This window comes from Anabrus simplex, chromosome 5, assembly GCF_040414725.1.
Source record: "Anabrus simplex isolate iqAnaSimp1 chromosome 5, ASM4041472v1, whole genome shotgun sequence".
NCBI classification, from domain to species: Eukaryota; Metazoa; Arthropoda; class Insecta; order Orthoptera; family Tettigoniidae; genus Anabrus; species Anabrus simplex.
Genome location: NC_090269.1, coordinates 49,066,531 through 49,080,928, shown reverse-complemented (window position 1 = coordinate 49,080,928; position 14,398 = coordinate 49,066,531). Strand labels below are relative to the sequence as shown.

At 38.2% G+C, this 14,398-nt stretch overlaps 1 protein-coding gene across 1 annotated transcript in view; it reads right to left on the bottom strand.

The window, feature by feature from the left end:
- LOC137500959 (uncharacterized) overlaps positions 1 to 10,701 on the bottom strand; it is a 47,191-nt gene extending 36,490 nt beyond the window's left edge. Inside the window, exons 1-2 of the mRNA XM_068227722.1 lie at positions 9,810 to 10,701; positions 6,609 to 6,795 (exon numbers count right to left, since the gene is read on the bottom strand). Of these exons, the coding sequence (XP_068083823.1) occupies positions 6,609 to 6,795; positions 9,810 to 10,640 (1,018 nt within the window). The 5' untranslated portion in view covers positions 10,641 to 10,701. The remainder of the gene's footprint in view (positions 1 to 6,608; positions 6,796 to 9,809) is intronic.
- Positions 10,702 to 14,398: the final 3,697 nt, after the last annotated feature.

The window sequence follows — 14,398 nt, the reverse complement described above, 5'->3', positions numbered from 1 at the left end:
AAAACTATGTGAAATTATGAGAAATCGATCCCTTCAGTCGTGGTGCTAGTTACCACATACAGGAAAGGGAGTAGTGTTATATTCAGACTGCCCGAAAGCAAACTCATGGATGACTCATAAATCACCTCTGTCCCCTTCTGAATACATAAACATAGTGAAGATGTCAAGCAACCTCACCGCAGTCAGAACGGTTCCCGGTAGGTCATTCAGCACAACCCGTTGCCACCAAAATGGCTGCAACGAAACAGAAACCCTTGGACACGTGCTGGGATTCTGTCGGAAACTGAGCTAATAGCGCAACCAACGCCACCACCATGTAAGAATGTTGAATGCTCAATCCATGAGACAGCATGGATGGGAGGTGCACGAGGAGATTCACTGCATCTCTATCAATGACTCTAATCGGAGGACTGACATCATAGCCATCAATAGAAAAGACAGTAAAGCAATGGTCTTAGATCCCACCATTCACTTTGAAAGAGACTCAAATCAGGCTCGGGATGTGCACCTAGAAAAGCAAGCTATTTATGTTCGTAATATTTGTAAATATATATATATATGAATAAATAACTGAAATAAATTACTAACAATTAAAATACAATAAATTAATAAAAATAATTCATCGAAATGTCTGTAGTATGGTTGCCAGAGTTCATCAGAATGGATCCCTAAAATTTTAATAACGCATGATAATTCTCTCTCTCTCCCAGGGCGTACATAAAACTGCATACTGGTACATCTGCCCCAGGTCTTACCTAACCTTCTGAAAACGACTAAATAGGTAGGAACTGCACCTAGGTTCATCAATAACTCCACTAATTCTAAAATAACCAACTATATTTTGAATAAAATCCGTGCATGAGCACCTCGTCAACACACCAAAATATACATCAAATACTCACAAAATACTGCTAGAAGACTCTATATTTACACAATTATCCAACAGCAACAAAAGTGAGAAACCAAAAGTAAGGACCGAGCTACCATTTGCAGTCAGCCTGATGAACATTCATTGCAAAGCATTTATATATATGTAGATAAATACCCTTCACTGTCTCTGTGACAACTTGCATACGAAGGTGGTTTGAAAAGACTGTGCAAAGTCCGAGAGATGGCACCACCGGCGCGTATCGAGGACATGTTTAGTTAGTAGCATTCGTGTGAATCAAGGAAGTCGAGTGATTTTCAAGAAATGGAAGAAAAAGATTTCGTGTGGTGATTAAACATTATGAAAGGCAAAACGCTTCAGGAGAATAAAGAGAAGCTTGATAAACATTATGGTGACTCTGCACCTTCGATTAGAACAGTTTATAAGTGGTTTCAAAATTTTCAGACTGGCCATATGGACACAAGTGACGCTGAACGTTCTGGACGGCCTGTGGAGGTTATGAATCCAGAAATCATTGATCAAATCCATGATATGGTGATGGATGACAGAAGAGTTAAGGTGCGTGAGATTGCTAGTGCTGTGGGCATCTCAGCTGAACGGGTACATAATATTTTGCATAGACATTTGGACATGAGAAAGCTATCCGTAAGATGGGTGCCGCGATTGCTCACGCTTGACCAAAAACGGAATTGTGTGAAGTGTTGCAAGGATGGTTTGCAGCTGTTCCAGAAGAATCCGGAGGACTTTAAGCGTCGTTTCGTCACTGTGGATGAAACATGGATACATTACTATACTCCAGAGACCAAACAATATTCTAAACAATGGGTTACTAAGGGGGAATCTGCACCAAGAAAGGCGAAGACCGTTCCTTCGGCCGGAAAGGTTATGGCGACTATCTTTTGAGATTCGCAAGGGATAATCCTCATCGACTATCTGGAAAAGGGTAAAACTATTACAGGGGCATATTATTCATCGTTACTGGACCGTTTGAAAACCGAGCTGCAAGAAAAACGATCGCGACTGGCCCACAAGAAAGTCCTTTTCCATCACAACAACGCACCAGCACACACCTCAGCAGTTGTGGTCACAAAATTAATGGAAATAGGATTCCAACTCGTTTCACATCCCCCCTATTCTCCAGACTTGGCTCCCTTGGACTACTATCTCTCCCCAATTTGAAGAAATGGCTGGCGGGACAAAGATTTTATTCAAACGAGGAGGTGATTGCAAACACTAATGGATATTTTGCAGACTTGGACAAATCCTATTATTCGGAAGGGATCAACAAACTAGAACATCGTTGGACAAAGTATATAAGCCTAAAAGGAGACTATGTCGAAAAATAAAAAAGGTTTACCCCAAACACGTAAGTAGTTTTTATTTTTGCACGGACTTTTCAAACGCCCCTCGTATTCTCATATTGGCACTTGTTATATTACACTGATACAGTACCTTTATAATACTGTTCACTGATTGTAACACTTGGTTTAAAGATACTTTCACTCAAGCAAGACACGCTTATTGTTTCAGACTACAAATTGTGGAATGCCTGAAATACAGTACCCCATAGCTCTCACCAACATACAAGACACCAAGCCGCCACAAATGATAAAATACCAAGTGCCTAAGCACTCCACAGTTTGAAGGTCAGTGCCACACATTACATTCCATAAAATTTCACGTCAACCATGTTCCACAAAAGTTTTAAGGCAAGTCCTCTCCACCAAAGTTTTAGGGCCAACATATTCCACAAAGGTTACATCTCCTCTCTTCCACTGTTTTAAGTCAAGTCCGCCATTTTCTCCAATGCCTATATAAACCTTAGCTTATCTCTACTCTCTCATGATATGTCTAGATTGATCCTGCTCATCCAATCACAAGTGGAAGATCCTCTGCCATACCAAGACCACGCCCTGAACCTCTTCTGAGTCCCAAAACAATAACTACACGGCCAAGTCATCGGACTCTGGGCCATTCCACATGACTCACAGAAACTTTCCGAGTTCCACACCCTGAACCTTTCCCGAGTCCCAAGATAATAACAAGGCCAAGTCATCGGACTCTGGGCCATTCCACATGACACACAGAAACTTTCTAAGTTGTAAATAGCACTGTTTTCCTATTCACTTGTATAAAACAAATGACTCATATCACAAAGACCTTCCAGCTAAAAAATTAAGAATAAATATACAAATGAAATAATAATATTACGAATAATGCCAATAATATCTCTTACTTCTGAATACAGTGCAAGGGTGTGATACATGTACTATCACATGTTCCATGCTTGCGTTACTTGTCAGCAAAGTGTAAAATACCTACCGATCGGTGGATTGTCAGAGGCCTGTTATTCGGAGCAAGAGGCACCCTCCCTAGTCAGACATCGACCTTACTACAAAATTTGAAAGTTCCATTCTGCGAAATAGAAAAAATAGTAATGAAGATACTGAGGGACTCTCTACAAATCATTCATTTCCATCTAAACCTGAGAATGTGATTAACATTCCTCCTCCACTAACCCTGGGAAAAATAAGATAATAACAGCATTTATCATCATCATAATCATTTCCCATTATCCAGCTGTAGCCAGATACGGGACGGTTCCTCTCCACCTTCTTTGGTCTTTCCACCACTCCTCCTCCAACACTGTGTCCCAGTCCAGGTTTCTTTCTCTAATACTGCGTTGGATCTCAATTGTGGTCATCCACGGCCTCTTCTTCCTTCCATTTGAATTTCCACTTCTTGATGTTTTTAAACTCCACTGAAATTGTAACCAGACTGTATTCAGGATCTGAATGGTCACCCTCACTGGAAGACGGATGATTTATTTCTTTAATAAATCTCTCTGAAATGATACTCTCATTTATCAACTCATGGCTTTGAATACGTTGAAGGTTGAGTCAAATGTTCCACCTTTACAATACCAAGATTCTTTATTAACTAATTATTTACATAAATTTTTAAATATATTTTGTCCTTGTCATTGTAGCTTTCTCTCAAAGGTTTTTATGGCTGATGATGTCTACAAGTTAGACGAAACATGTCCCGATATATTTAAAAATTTATGTAAATAATTAGTTAATACAGAATCTTGGTATTGTAAAGGTGGAACATTTGACTCAACCTTCAATGTATACTTACGACAATACGGGCTTTATAATGAAGTTTATTTTATGTAATAAAAACTCATGGCTCACAAGGTACTATTATGTTCTTAGCAGGAATTGATGTTGCTGCATTTACTACAGATCTAAAGTTTTGTGTTTTCATGTCCATGTGTAGGAGAATGAAAGAAAGAATGAAAGACAGTGGACAGTAATATAAAATGAAAGATAGAGTCAAATACAATCGAAGAAAGAAAGAAGGAAAGAAAGAAAGAAAGAAAGAAAGAAAGAAAGAAAGAAGGAAAGAATATGGAATAGAATCAAGATGTACATGAAGACAGAAGTAAGTTTAAGCAACAGAGAAAGAAACGGTAGAAATAATACATAGGAGGTTAAAGAGACGAGATTAATAAAGAAATAAATATTTCTAGTTAAAAAATACAGAAATATGTATGTGTACTATATACCAATTCAGAAAAAATCACTACATTGTGGCAAATAAGCGTGTCGTAAATTTCATTGTGGTTCCGTATAGACAATGATATTTTATTTTAAATTTAAAATTGCAAAAACATTACAAAATTAGTGATCAAGACTGGTTTCTGCCTATTTTGGCCATCTTCAATTGCATTAGATTATACAATAGGATAACATGTAAAATAACTGAATATTACATCATTAATCTTACATTCTTTTGCACTTCTGGTCACAGGCCGTGGGAATCCCAAAACCAACGCCATATGGCTTGTGTCAAGCTTGGCCTGATAAGAAGTGTTGACAGCTGATGCAGCAGATGCTTAGCTCTTTCGCTCAGTTCGCTAGTAACTAGAGGACTTTTTATTAAGGTGTGTTATAAGATTACTACCACAATGCCATTTGCTTTACGTTTCACCGACACAGATAGGTCTTATGGCGACGAAGGGATAGGAAAGGCCTAGAATGTAGAAGGAAGTGGCCGTGGCCTTAATTAAGGTACAGCCCCGGTATTTGCCTGGTGTGAAAATGGGAAACCATAGAAAACCATCTTCACGGCTGCCGACACTGGGGCTCGAACCCACTATCTCCCGATTACTGGATACTGGCCACACTTAAGCGACTGCAGCTATCGAGCTCGGTACTATCACAATGGTCAAGTACACAACAGCACAGAGACTATTTTTGGTCTAGTGTTTTTTGTACAAGAAGAAGAAACCAGTTTAAAAGGTGCCTTCAAAAATTACATAGACAGTTTCACGGTTCGTCAGTACCATCAAACTGTTCTGTGCAAAACTCGTTATCATGTGGCACAGTACTAGTTCCGTAACTAGTAAGAAAGAAAGAGGGAAGGAGAATAGCTTTCGCACAGGAGAGGATAGAAGATATACGGGCAAGATTGATAAATCGGTCCACATAAGTCGCTTCGGAGAGTAGCTCAGGAACCTGGTATTTCACACTCGTCAGCACGTAATGCAACAAAATGATTACAGTTACAATCTTACTGGTCTCATTCAGTCCATAACATACTGCTTATCAATTTCATTGCAAGAATACAATTCTGCAATTAGCTAATGAATAGCGTTCATGACAGTAAGTGGATCCGAAATTAATTTTCATTTACTTATTTAATTAATTAATTTGTCCTGAGCATGTATATAACTAGTGAGTTCCATTTCGTTTAGTTTCTATAGGCATAATCATCATGCCTCTTCTTTGAGATGGTTACATCAGCAGGGACTGTGCTTGCTGTCTCCGCTTCCCTGCGCTCCTATTCCTCGACACTCCGCTACGAAGTCTTGGATTATACTCCCTGTAAAAATAATTTAAGAAAATGTTGCATCTTAAACATCAAGAGGAAGAATGAGTCACAAATGTTGAGAAATGATTAATAAAAATGAAAGTGTAGTAGGGCCTACTTAAAATCCATAAAATCTTGTAGGAGATATACTGTAGAAAAAAGTTCTTGTAATTTGGTTTTTAATATGAGTTCTGGACAACATTATTAAATTAAGTACATCAACTTACTGGCATTCACTACAGTGACATTTTACTGTATGTAGTTTAGAAGTTCAATAAAAAAGAATGTTCAAAAAGATTTATTTTGCTATTTAATAAAGATTTCCTGGACAAGACAGCAGTTATGAATATCATAAATTGGTTATTTTTCTAGCCGGCCCCACAGTGAAGGGGTGGAGTGATTGCCTCCTACCGGCCCGGGTTCAATTCCTGGCCAGGTCAGGGAGTTTTACCTGCATCTGAGGGCTGGTTTAAGGTCCACTCAGCCTACATAATTACAATTGAGGCAGTATCTGACAGTGAGACAGCAGCCCTGGTCTAGAAAGCCAAGAATCATGACCAAGACAATTCGTCGTGGCAACGATATGACACCTCGTAATCTGCAGCCTTTTGGGATGGGCAGTGGTCACTTGGTAGGCCATGGCCCTTCGGTGCTCTTGCACCGTGGGGTTTGGTTTTGTTTGATTATTTTTCTGTGCTACTTTAGAGTTATTGTCCACTTTTTTACAAATAAATAGCATCACAATCATTTTCAGGAATATAAAAACAGGGCTTACTTTCAAATACAAATAGCCAAAGAATGACTTAGTTTTCTCCGTATCTCCATCTAAAAATCAACTCACCAGCCAAAGTTACACGGATTACACCAACGCGCCAGCTAACAGCGAAGTGAGCTACATTCATGGTACGAATGTCAACAGTAACTTTGTGTTTTGCTTTCAGAGCTGTAATGACCTCCAGAGCAGAAGATACCTGACGTGAAGACACAAGTATCACCAGGTTTTGCTTCATAGAAACTGATGATTCTGGCTGTAAATAATTCAGAGATATGAATTATAATTATATCCCAAAACAATAAATAGTTTTTCTGCACTGAAGACAAATTAATAAAGTTGTAGTATCAGTTAACATGTTATTAAGGAAGTGTTTCTCACTAAATTTATTCTGTGGAATTTCTGGTTTACAAGGTCATTCCAAAGAATTCTTTCTTTAGAATGAGTTCATGGTTCAAAGTAGTAAGGCTGTAATCTTTCACCCTTTTTCTTTAAAGCTTACAAGGATCATTAACTAAAAGGTATAAAATTACATGGAGGTATTCAGCTAAGTGGAAATGTAGTAAGCAGTTTGACTGTAATGAAAGTTTGCAACTAATATCTTCAAGCTTGAAAAATGAGGCTCCAGGTGGAAAACGAAATTCAACATTCCCAAAACTAAAGTGTTGCCAGTAAGGACCTAAGAGGATTGAATGTCAAGTATGTAATAAGAAACTGAAAATGGAGGATCACTTCATGTTCTTACGGCGCGTTTAGACGGTGCCTTTTTTCGTGCAACTTGTGGCTTGGGGCTTGAGGCATAGTGAGGCAAGTTGGAGGAGTATGCAGTGCCGCACGCGTCAGTCTTGTGCGCACGACTAGGCGTTAGTAGTTGCAAGCGCTCCCCAAGCAGAATGGGGAACTCCATGTATCACTCGTGCAACCTAATGTCGTGGGAAAATGTAGACACACCCGAGTTAATACATTTAAAAAATGTTTATTCTTTGCCCGACATAGAAACAAGCTACACCAAAATTTAACTTATTTTATTTTACGTTTAATTAGGTGAAATAGAAATTGTTATCGTACCCAGTCAAAATTTTAACGCAGGTTGAACAAAGAAAGTGCAGGTATTTTTTCCATTTCCAATGGAACGCTCACTTTGAAAATTCATAACTTTAAAAGTATTGATCTAATCGTTAGCAAACTGTAATGAGTCTTAAAATAATTTATTGTTGATATGTACACCAATTTTTATTTCATCTGATATTTGTGAAAAAGGTTGTTGTAAATTTTGTGAAACAATATTTTCTCATTACTGGGTGATCATAGCAGTACAAAATTCGGGTTGTTATAAAGCTCGTGAGAATGTCAGGCTAAAATTAAAACGGCTTTTCTGCCTGCATGCAACTGTTGATTTTATATTGATGATATTTAAGTGAGTGTTTTTGAGAGAAGAAAGCAACGTCTCGGCCGAGCGGTGTTGCCCAGTTGGCCTATTTGCCACGCCAACTGAACTCTTGTCACTGTTCTGTATCAGCTTTGAGTCATGTAGAGCTACTTTGCAATGAATGTGTTGTGTTCCTATCAGCCAGAACTTAATACAATAGTTTCAAAAGTTAAACGCATCCCCCCATTACTATTGATACATTGAAGAAAGGGTACACTTCGAATAAGCACTATCATCTAGCCCTGAGAGAAGATGTATTTTAATGACCTGTCCAGTAATCAAACTTGGGACCGTTGAATCCAAAAACCAACACGCTCACTGTTCAGCTACGGAGTCTGACAAGGAGTAAAGGAAAAAATGTGTAACGCAAAGCTCATTGTTGACGGAAAGTTGCACTTCCGGACAGTCTGGGAGGTCATCAAGCCTGTTCGTCCTGATGCTGAACTCATCTGGCTGCCTCTCATTGTGGGCTTAACTCCATAGAGTCTACATGAGCACAAGTAAAACATACAATAGCTAAAGTGAATATGTCTAACCAGGCAGAGAAAGGAAGGCCAATGGAGGTGATGCGGGATCTATGCCAAGAAGGCTTGAGGTCCGTTAATCCGGAGCTATGAAAAAAACGCATTGGACACACCAATAAAATTGAGAAACATTATTGGGAGAAAGATGCGCTCACAGAAGACGCCCCTACCATTGATCCTGTTATAATAAATTTAAATGACAGTTCATCCGATTCATCAGACAGTGATTATGCTGATGACTGAAGAAGCGTTGTAAATCTTCCAAACATTTGATTTCATGACCTATTTTTAAAGTTTGAACTCGGTAAATAGGCACTAACAACTTGTAAATACTGTGTGATAGGAGTCACCAGTAGCTAGAAAACGTAAAGTCACAGCTAACTGTGTGCACAGTGAAATGACTTCTCTCGTATTAGTGTTTTCCTTATTTGTGAATGGCCCAATCAACTGCAAGAGTATCTCAAAGTCATGTGGAGACATCCGAGTAAAATTACAAAACAAATAGTTATCAACACTGACTTCTTGAAAAATATTTAATGTCGTACTCCGACCACGCAGGAAGTCTGACACTCATCGCTTTTGATTATGTTTGCGTTTATTAGCATTAATTACCAGAGCAGCACTAGCACATTTAAGCTGTCTAGAAGCCATTTTCGAATACTGCATGCGCCTCGTTTCTGTTCGTGCTCACACGAACAGACAAGAGACATGGTTCTTGCGGCTTGCAATACAGCATGCGGCGTTGCACGAAAAAAGGCACTGTCTAAACGCGCCTTCAGAATCCTCATTCACCCAAAATGGTAGTATAGTAACTGAAATTGAATCAAGGTGTAGCAAAGCTAATACACTGAATCATAGTTGTAGTTGTAATAAACAGTACTTTGCAAGAAAGAAGAGAGCACTCAGGTAAAATTATTTTTACATCGATCTCTTTTCAGACCGACTCTGTTACATGGGGAGAGTGAAATCTGGGTGGACTCGGGACATCGTATTACTAAGAAGTAACAGACATGAACGTAACGAGAATGATTGATAGTATAAAGAGATAGGAAAAATGGCAGGAGGATGATAGGAATGAGGAGATCGAAGCTGAAGAATGAACTCTAGTATTCCACCACTGAATACAATTTTTGTGAAAATATGGCAAAGGGGTGCACATTATGAGTGAAAGGATTGAAACTGATTGCAATATTTTTCTTCTTATTTAAGGTAGGTTGAAGACCAATACCTTTTGAGTGCACAGGCAAAAATATAGGGAATCACTGTAATAAAGCAGTTAGTATAATTTAAGAAAATACAATATTTGTTCTAACTTACCGCTGGACCACTCTTCTGAGGTGAGAACTCAGGAGTAGCATTACTTGTAGTTGCTACTGAAATATCTCTCTGTACTTTGCTGATCACTGGGAAAGGGCTCTGAATACTAGAAATATTCTGTTTTGAATCACTTGCACTACTGGAACTTTTCAGTGCTGAACCAACATCTCCAGAAGAGTCTTTGTTGTTATCTGAACCATGGGATTTCACAAACCTTCCATCCAAAGGTTTCATAGAAGTTCCCGTTTGACCCAGTTTAGAACCTTCCTGATGAGTGAGAGCACGTGGTTTTGATATTTCACCACTACGTACAATCGAACATACTGCAGGATATCTACGCTCTGAAGACTTAACATCTGTCCGAGGTACAGCTTTCATGATAGCAGCATTGCCTAGAGTTTTCTTATCCATGGAGGTCATAAATTTCGTGTTTGAGTCCTTTTGAACAGATTCAGATTCTTTACTAATTTTATGAAAGTATTCAATCAAAGGTTTAGTTTTATTTTCAATAGGCGTAGGTTTGTTTGGTTGCACAGAACTGGACTTTGATTCGTACAGAGGTGCCAGAAGAGATATAGAACTAGGAGGCATAAAATCATCATCATCCCAAGCCTCTATACCCAGATCCTTAATCACAACCATCTCATTTTCAAACACAGGGGCAGGGCTATGAATCTGTTTGGTACTACTATTTTTCGAATGAGAGAGTGACTCGTTGGGAAAATCCTCTTTGGTTTCTGATTTATCACTAAGTGGTGTAATACCTGTTGGTAATTTAGGTGAAAATTCTCTAAACTCCTCAAACATGACATCATCTTCAGTGTCCATCATTTCAGACACATCAACACTTCCCAAAAGAATACCAGATTCCTTAGAAGAAGAGCAACCTTTGGTATTTATTGAAGATTTCTTTTCATGAGAAATTACTTCTGAAATTTTCTCATTCATATCTAATTTGAAATGCATTACTTCAGTTCCAATTTTACAACATTTATCTACATTTTTTGATACTGTACAATTTTTGGGCGTTTGCTTTACAATTTGGATATCCCTATCCTTGATTTCTTTGATAGGGTTAGAATTTCTATATCGAAGTGTAGAATTCTGTTCGGGAGGTATACATTTCTCAGGAGCTGACTTTTCTATTGGCAGAGGAGAACTGCAAAAAGGCACTTGTGTAGGGGGAAGGTCAGGTCTCTCATCCTCACTTTCAGATGAGAAAGTCTGAATACGGCGCCGGCGTTTCTTGCTTGCATCATTTTTCTTTTTAGGAGAAGATTTGCCGTGTTTCAAGTTTCCTTTCTTGCGACTAACTTTCTGCTCTAAAACAGCTTCGATTATGTCCAAAGTGTCCTGAACATCACTGTCCTCAGACTCCTCTTCATCCACACAAAAGGAATCCTGTAATTAAACATGGAACACTTCAATAATACGAGCATGAAATCTTTATTCAACTTTCTCTCACCAGTGGTTACCAAATTAAAGGTAAAATAATCTAATATTCTGCTAATGGCTTTTGTGGTTTTTGAAGACGCCAAGGTGCCAGAATTTAGTCTCACAGCTTCTTTACGTGTTGGTAAATCTATGATACGAGGCTGACTTATTCAGCACCTTCAAATACCACTGAACTGGGCCAGGATTGAAACCACCAACTTGAGCTCAGAAGGCCAATGCTATACTGGCTGAGCCCAGCAAATTACAAGATATATGCAATGGAAAGGAACAAACAAGTGTAATACATAGAAAAATAAGGATATGAAAAGGAACACACAACAGGATCAGCAGGATGACAAAAGAAGTAACAGAAAGTGGAAGCAAAGACAAATATAAGAACACAACAGAATACGAACAATCTCTGCATCTTCACATACCTACTGTAATAATATTATTGGTTGTACATTCCACTAATAACTTTTACGGTTTTTGGAGATGCCGAAAATTTGTCCTACCCGAGTTCTTTTACACGTCATTAAATCTATCGACACAAGGCCGTCATATCTAAGCACCTTCACATAACAGAGAGCAGAAATGGGATCGAACCAGCCAACTTGAGCTCGAAGGACAGCGTTCCACAGTCATGAAGGATAAAAAGTTAATAATCAACAGCTTTATAACACTTTAACTAATATTTAACTCAGGAATGAACATTCTGGTGCCCTTTTGGAAGTACATGATGTTTTTATCCTTCATGATTCATCAGTATGATAATGTTCTGCTCAATGATTAGTTACGTGTACTTAGTTCAAGAGGACAATTTAAAATTTTGAAGTAAAATATTGTATGCGACTTGTTTATATTTTAATGTCTTGTTCTTTTTCTTCCATTAATTTTATTCTATGTTGACAGCTGTTTGTAATTTCCTTTCTAACCAAATTATCACTGGAGACTACACTTCCAAGGTAAGGAAAACTATCCACAAGTGTGTTGTTCTTTTTTAGATGTGCTCTGTTTCATGTTTTTAATATACCAATTCACTACATACGACTGAAGATGACCCTAAGATTCGAAACTAGTACCAAAAATCAGTTTCAGTGACAATATAACAGATTCATGAAAATTTAGTATATTAAAAACATGAAACAGAGCACATCTAAAAAAGAAGAACACATTTATGGATACTTCTCCTTACCTTGGAAGTGTAATCTCCAGTGATAATTTGGTCAGAAAGGAAATTACAAACAGAGTGTAAAAGGGATCAGAATTGTTCCAACAAGTAAGAACACTTTCATGGGATGACATGATTCCAAAACCAGCCAAACTGATGATGTATAACAGCTATTTCATACCAATATTGACCTATGGTATTGAAACGAGCACCCTCACAAAAAGAGATTCATCAAGACTACAAGCATCAGAGATGAAATTTCTTAGATCTACCACCCAGAAGACCAAGATGGACAAGTTAAGAAATGAGGAGGTGAGGAAAGAAGCCAGAATACAGACATCCCTATTAGACTGAATTGGCACATCCAGACTACGGCAGTACAGGCATGTGATGAGGATGGAGCCTACAAGAACAGCCAGATTAAATTTGGAAAGACAGGTGGAGGAAAAAAGACCTGCAGGAAGACCTAAAACCCAATTCATGGACATGATCAAGGTTGATCTAGTTACCAGAGGATGGACAGTGGATGATATCTTCCATGACAAGTAGTATATGGAGAGGAAGGAGTGGAAGAGGCTCATTTACAGTACCTGGGAAACTGGAACTGTACAATGATAATGATGATGATGACAGCTGACGAAGGCCTAAATAAGACTGAAACATGTTCTATAAAATATACATAAAAAGTACAGATTAGGTGGATTAGATATAATAGGGTAAATTGGTCCACCCACCCACTCAATCAGTACACATATACAATGCCAAATACAGCAGAACTTTGATTATCCGTTCCTGGAAACTACATTTTCCTGAATTATTCGTTCAAATTATACGGTCCTGTGAACATGCTAATTAAAACATGTTGTAAAAATTTATCCGTTCCCCGAAGAAACGATATCCCGGATCAACCGTCCAGAAATTTCAGTCCCATCAACATTAAATCCTCGACCAAGCATTTTTCAAGGAAAAAGTACCTCATGAAAGAACGGCTACAACATACCTATGGATTTTGACGTTAACGTCCCATCATTGTGATAATTAGAGCAAGTACTGTACTGGGAAAGCGATCGGCGGTAAACTTGTTTAAGGGACCGTATTAGCATCACATTCAGCCAGTATTATTTGAGAAATCCTCGGAAATCATAAAGCAAAGTGGCAACAACTATTGGAAGGGGACAGAGAGTTTTTCGACAGCTCTAGTTGAATTGCAAGGTTACCTACAGGCTGATGATGCCCTTAACAAGGGGCGAAACATGTCCCTGAGAAGCGTACATAGTATTATGTAGATTTCATCCACGTAGCACGTGGCTTGTATTGAATAGGTGGTGATAATAGAATAATTATTTTTTTGATAATTTGCTTATAAGCTCTACTTGAAGATGGAATGAGTTTCGTCCAATGATCGTACTTGTAAAACATCTACATTATGTCCTGGGTTAGATGTTTATTTTTGAGTTTTTTCTATCGCATTGCCAAACAGGTTTTTGGCACTTCCCACAGGGCAATATATAATATAGTCACTGGGTTTTCAGACAGGAATTGAAATTCCTCCTTCCTAACACAAATCTAATATTTTAATATGATCGGATATGACTGCGTTCTCGAGACCAGAAGAAATGTTACACTTTACATATATAAGGCCATTACTGTTCTGGTCTTAATATAAGATGGAGATTTTAACATTTATGTTCGTTATATTTGCGCAGGGTAACATTTAAGAAGTTCTTATCATTTCTCACTTGCGCTGGCTTGTGCAGCGAGTGCACTTTCCAGCTCAGCTTTTGGTCATAAATAAACCAAAATTTCTGGAGTTTTGATGGGTTTATTTTCTCTTTCCAATCTGCTTATGATTAGTGCTGGGCAGAATTGAATATTTAATGGATTGGAGAACTTTTGAGAATCAATACTTACATTCAAAACCATATTCTCGAGTTCAACATAAACTTTAAAAGTCGCTGTAGGCCTAATTTACGCAGTATAAGAT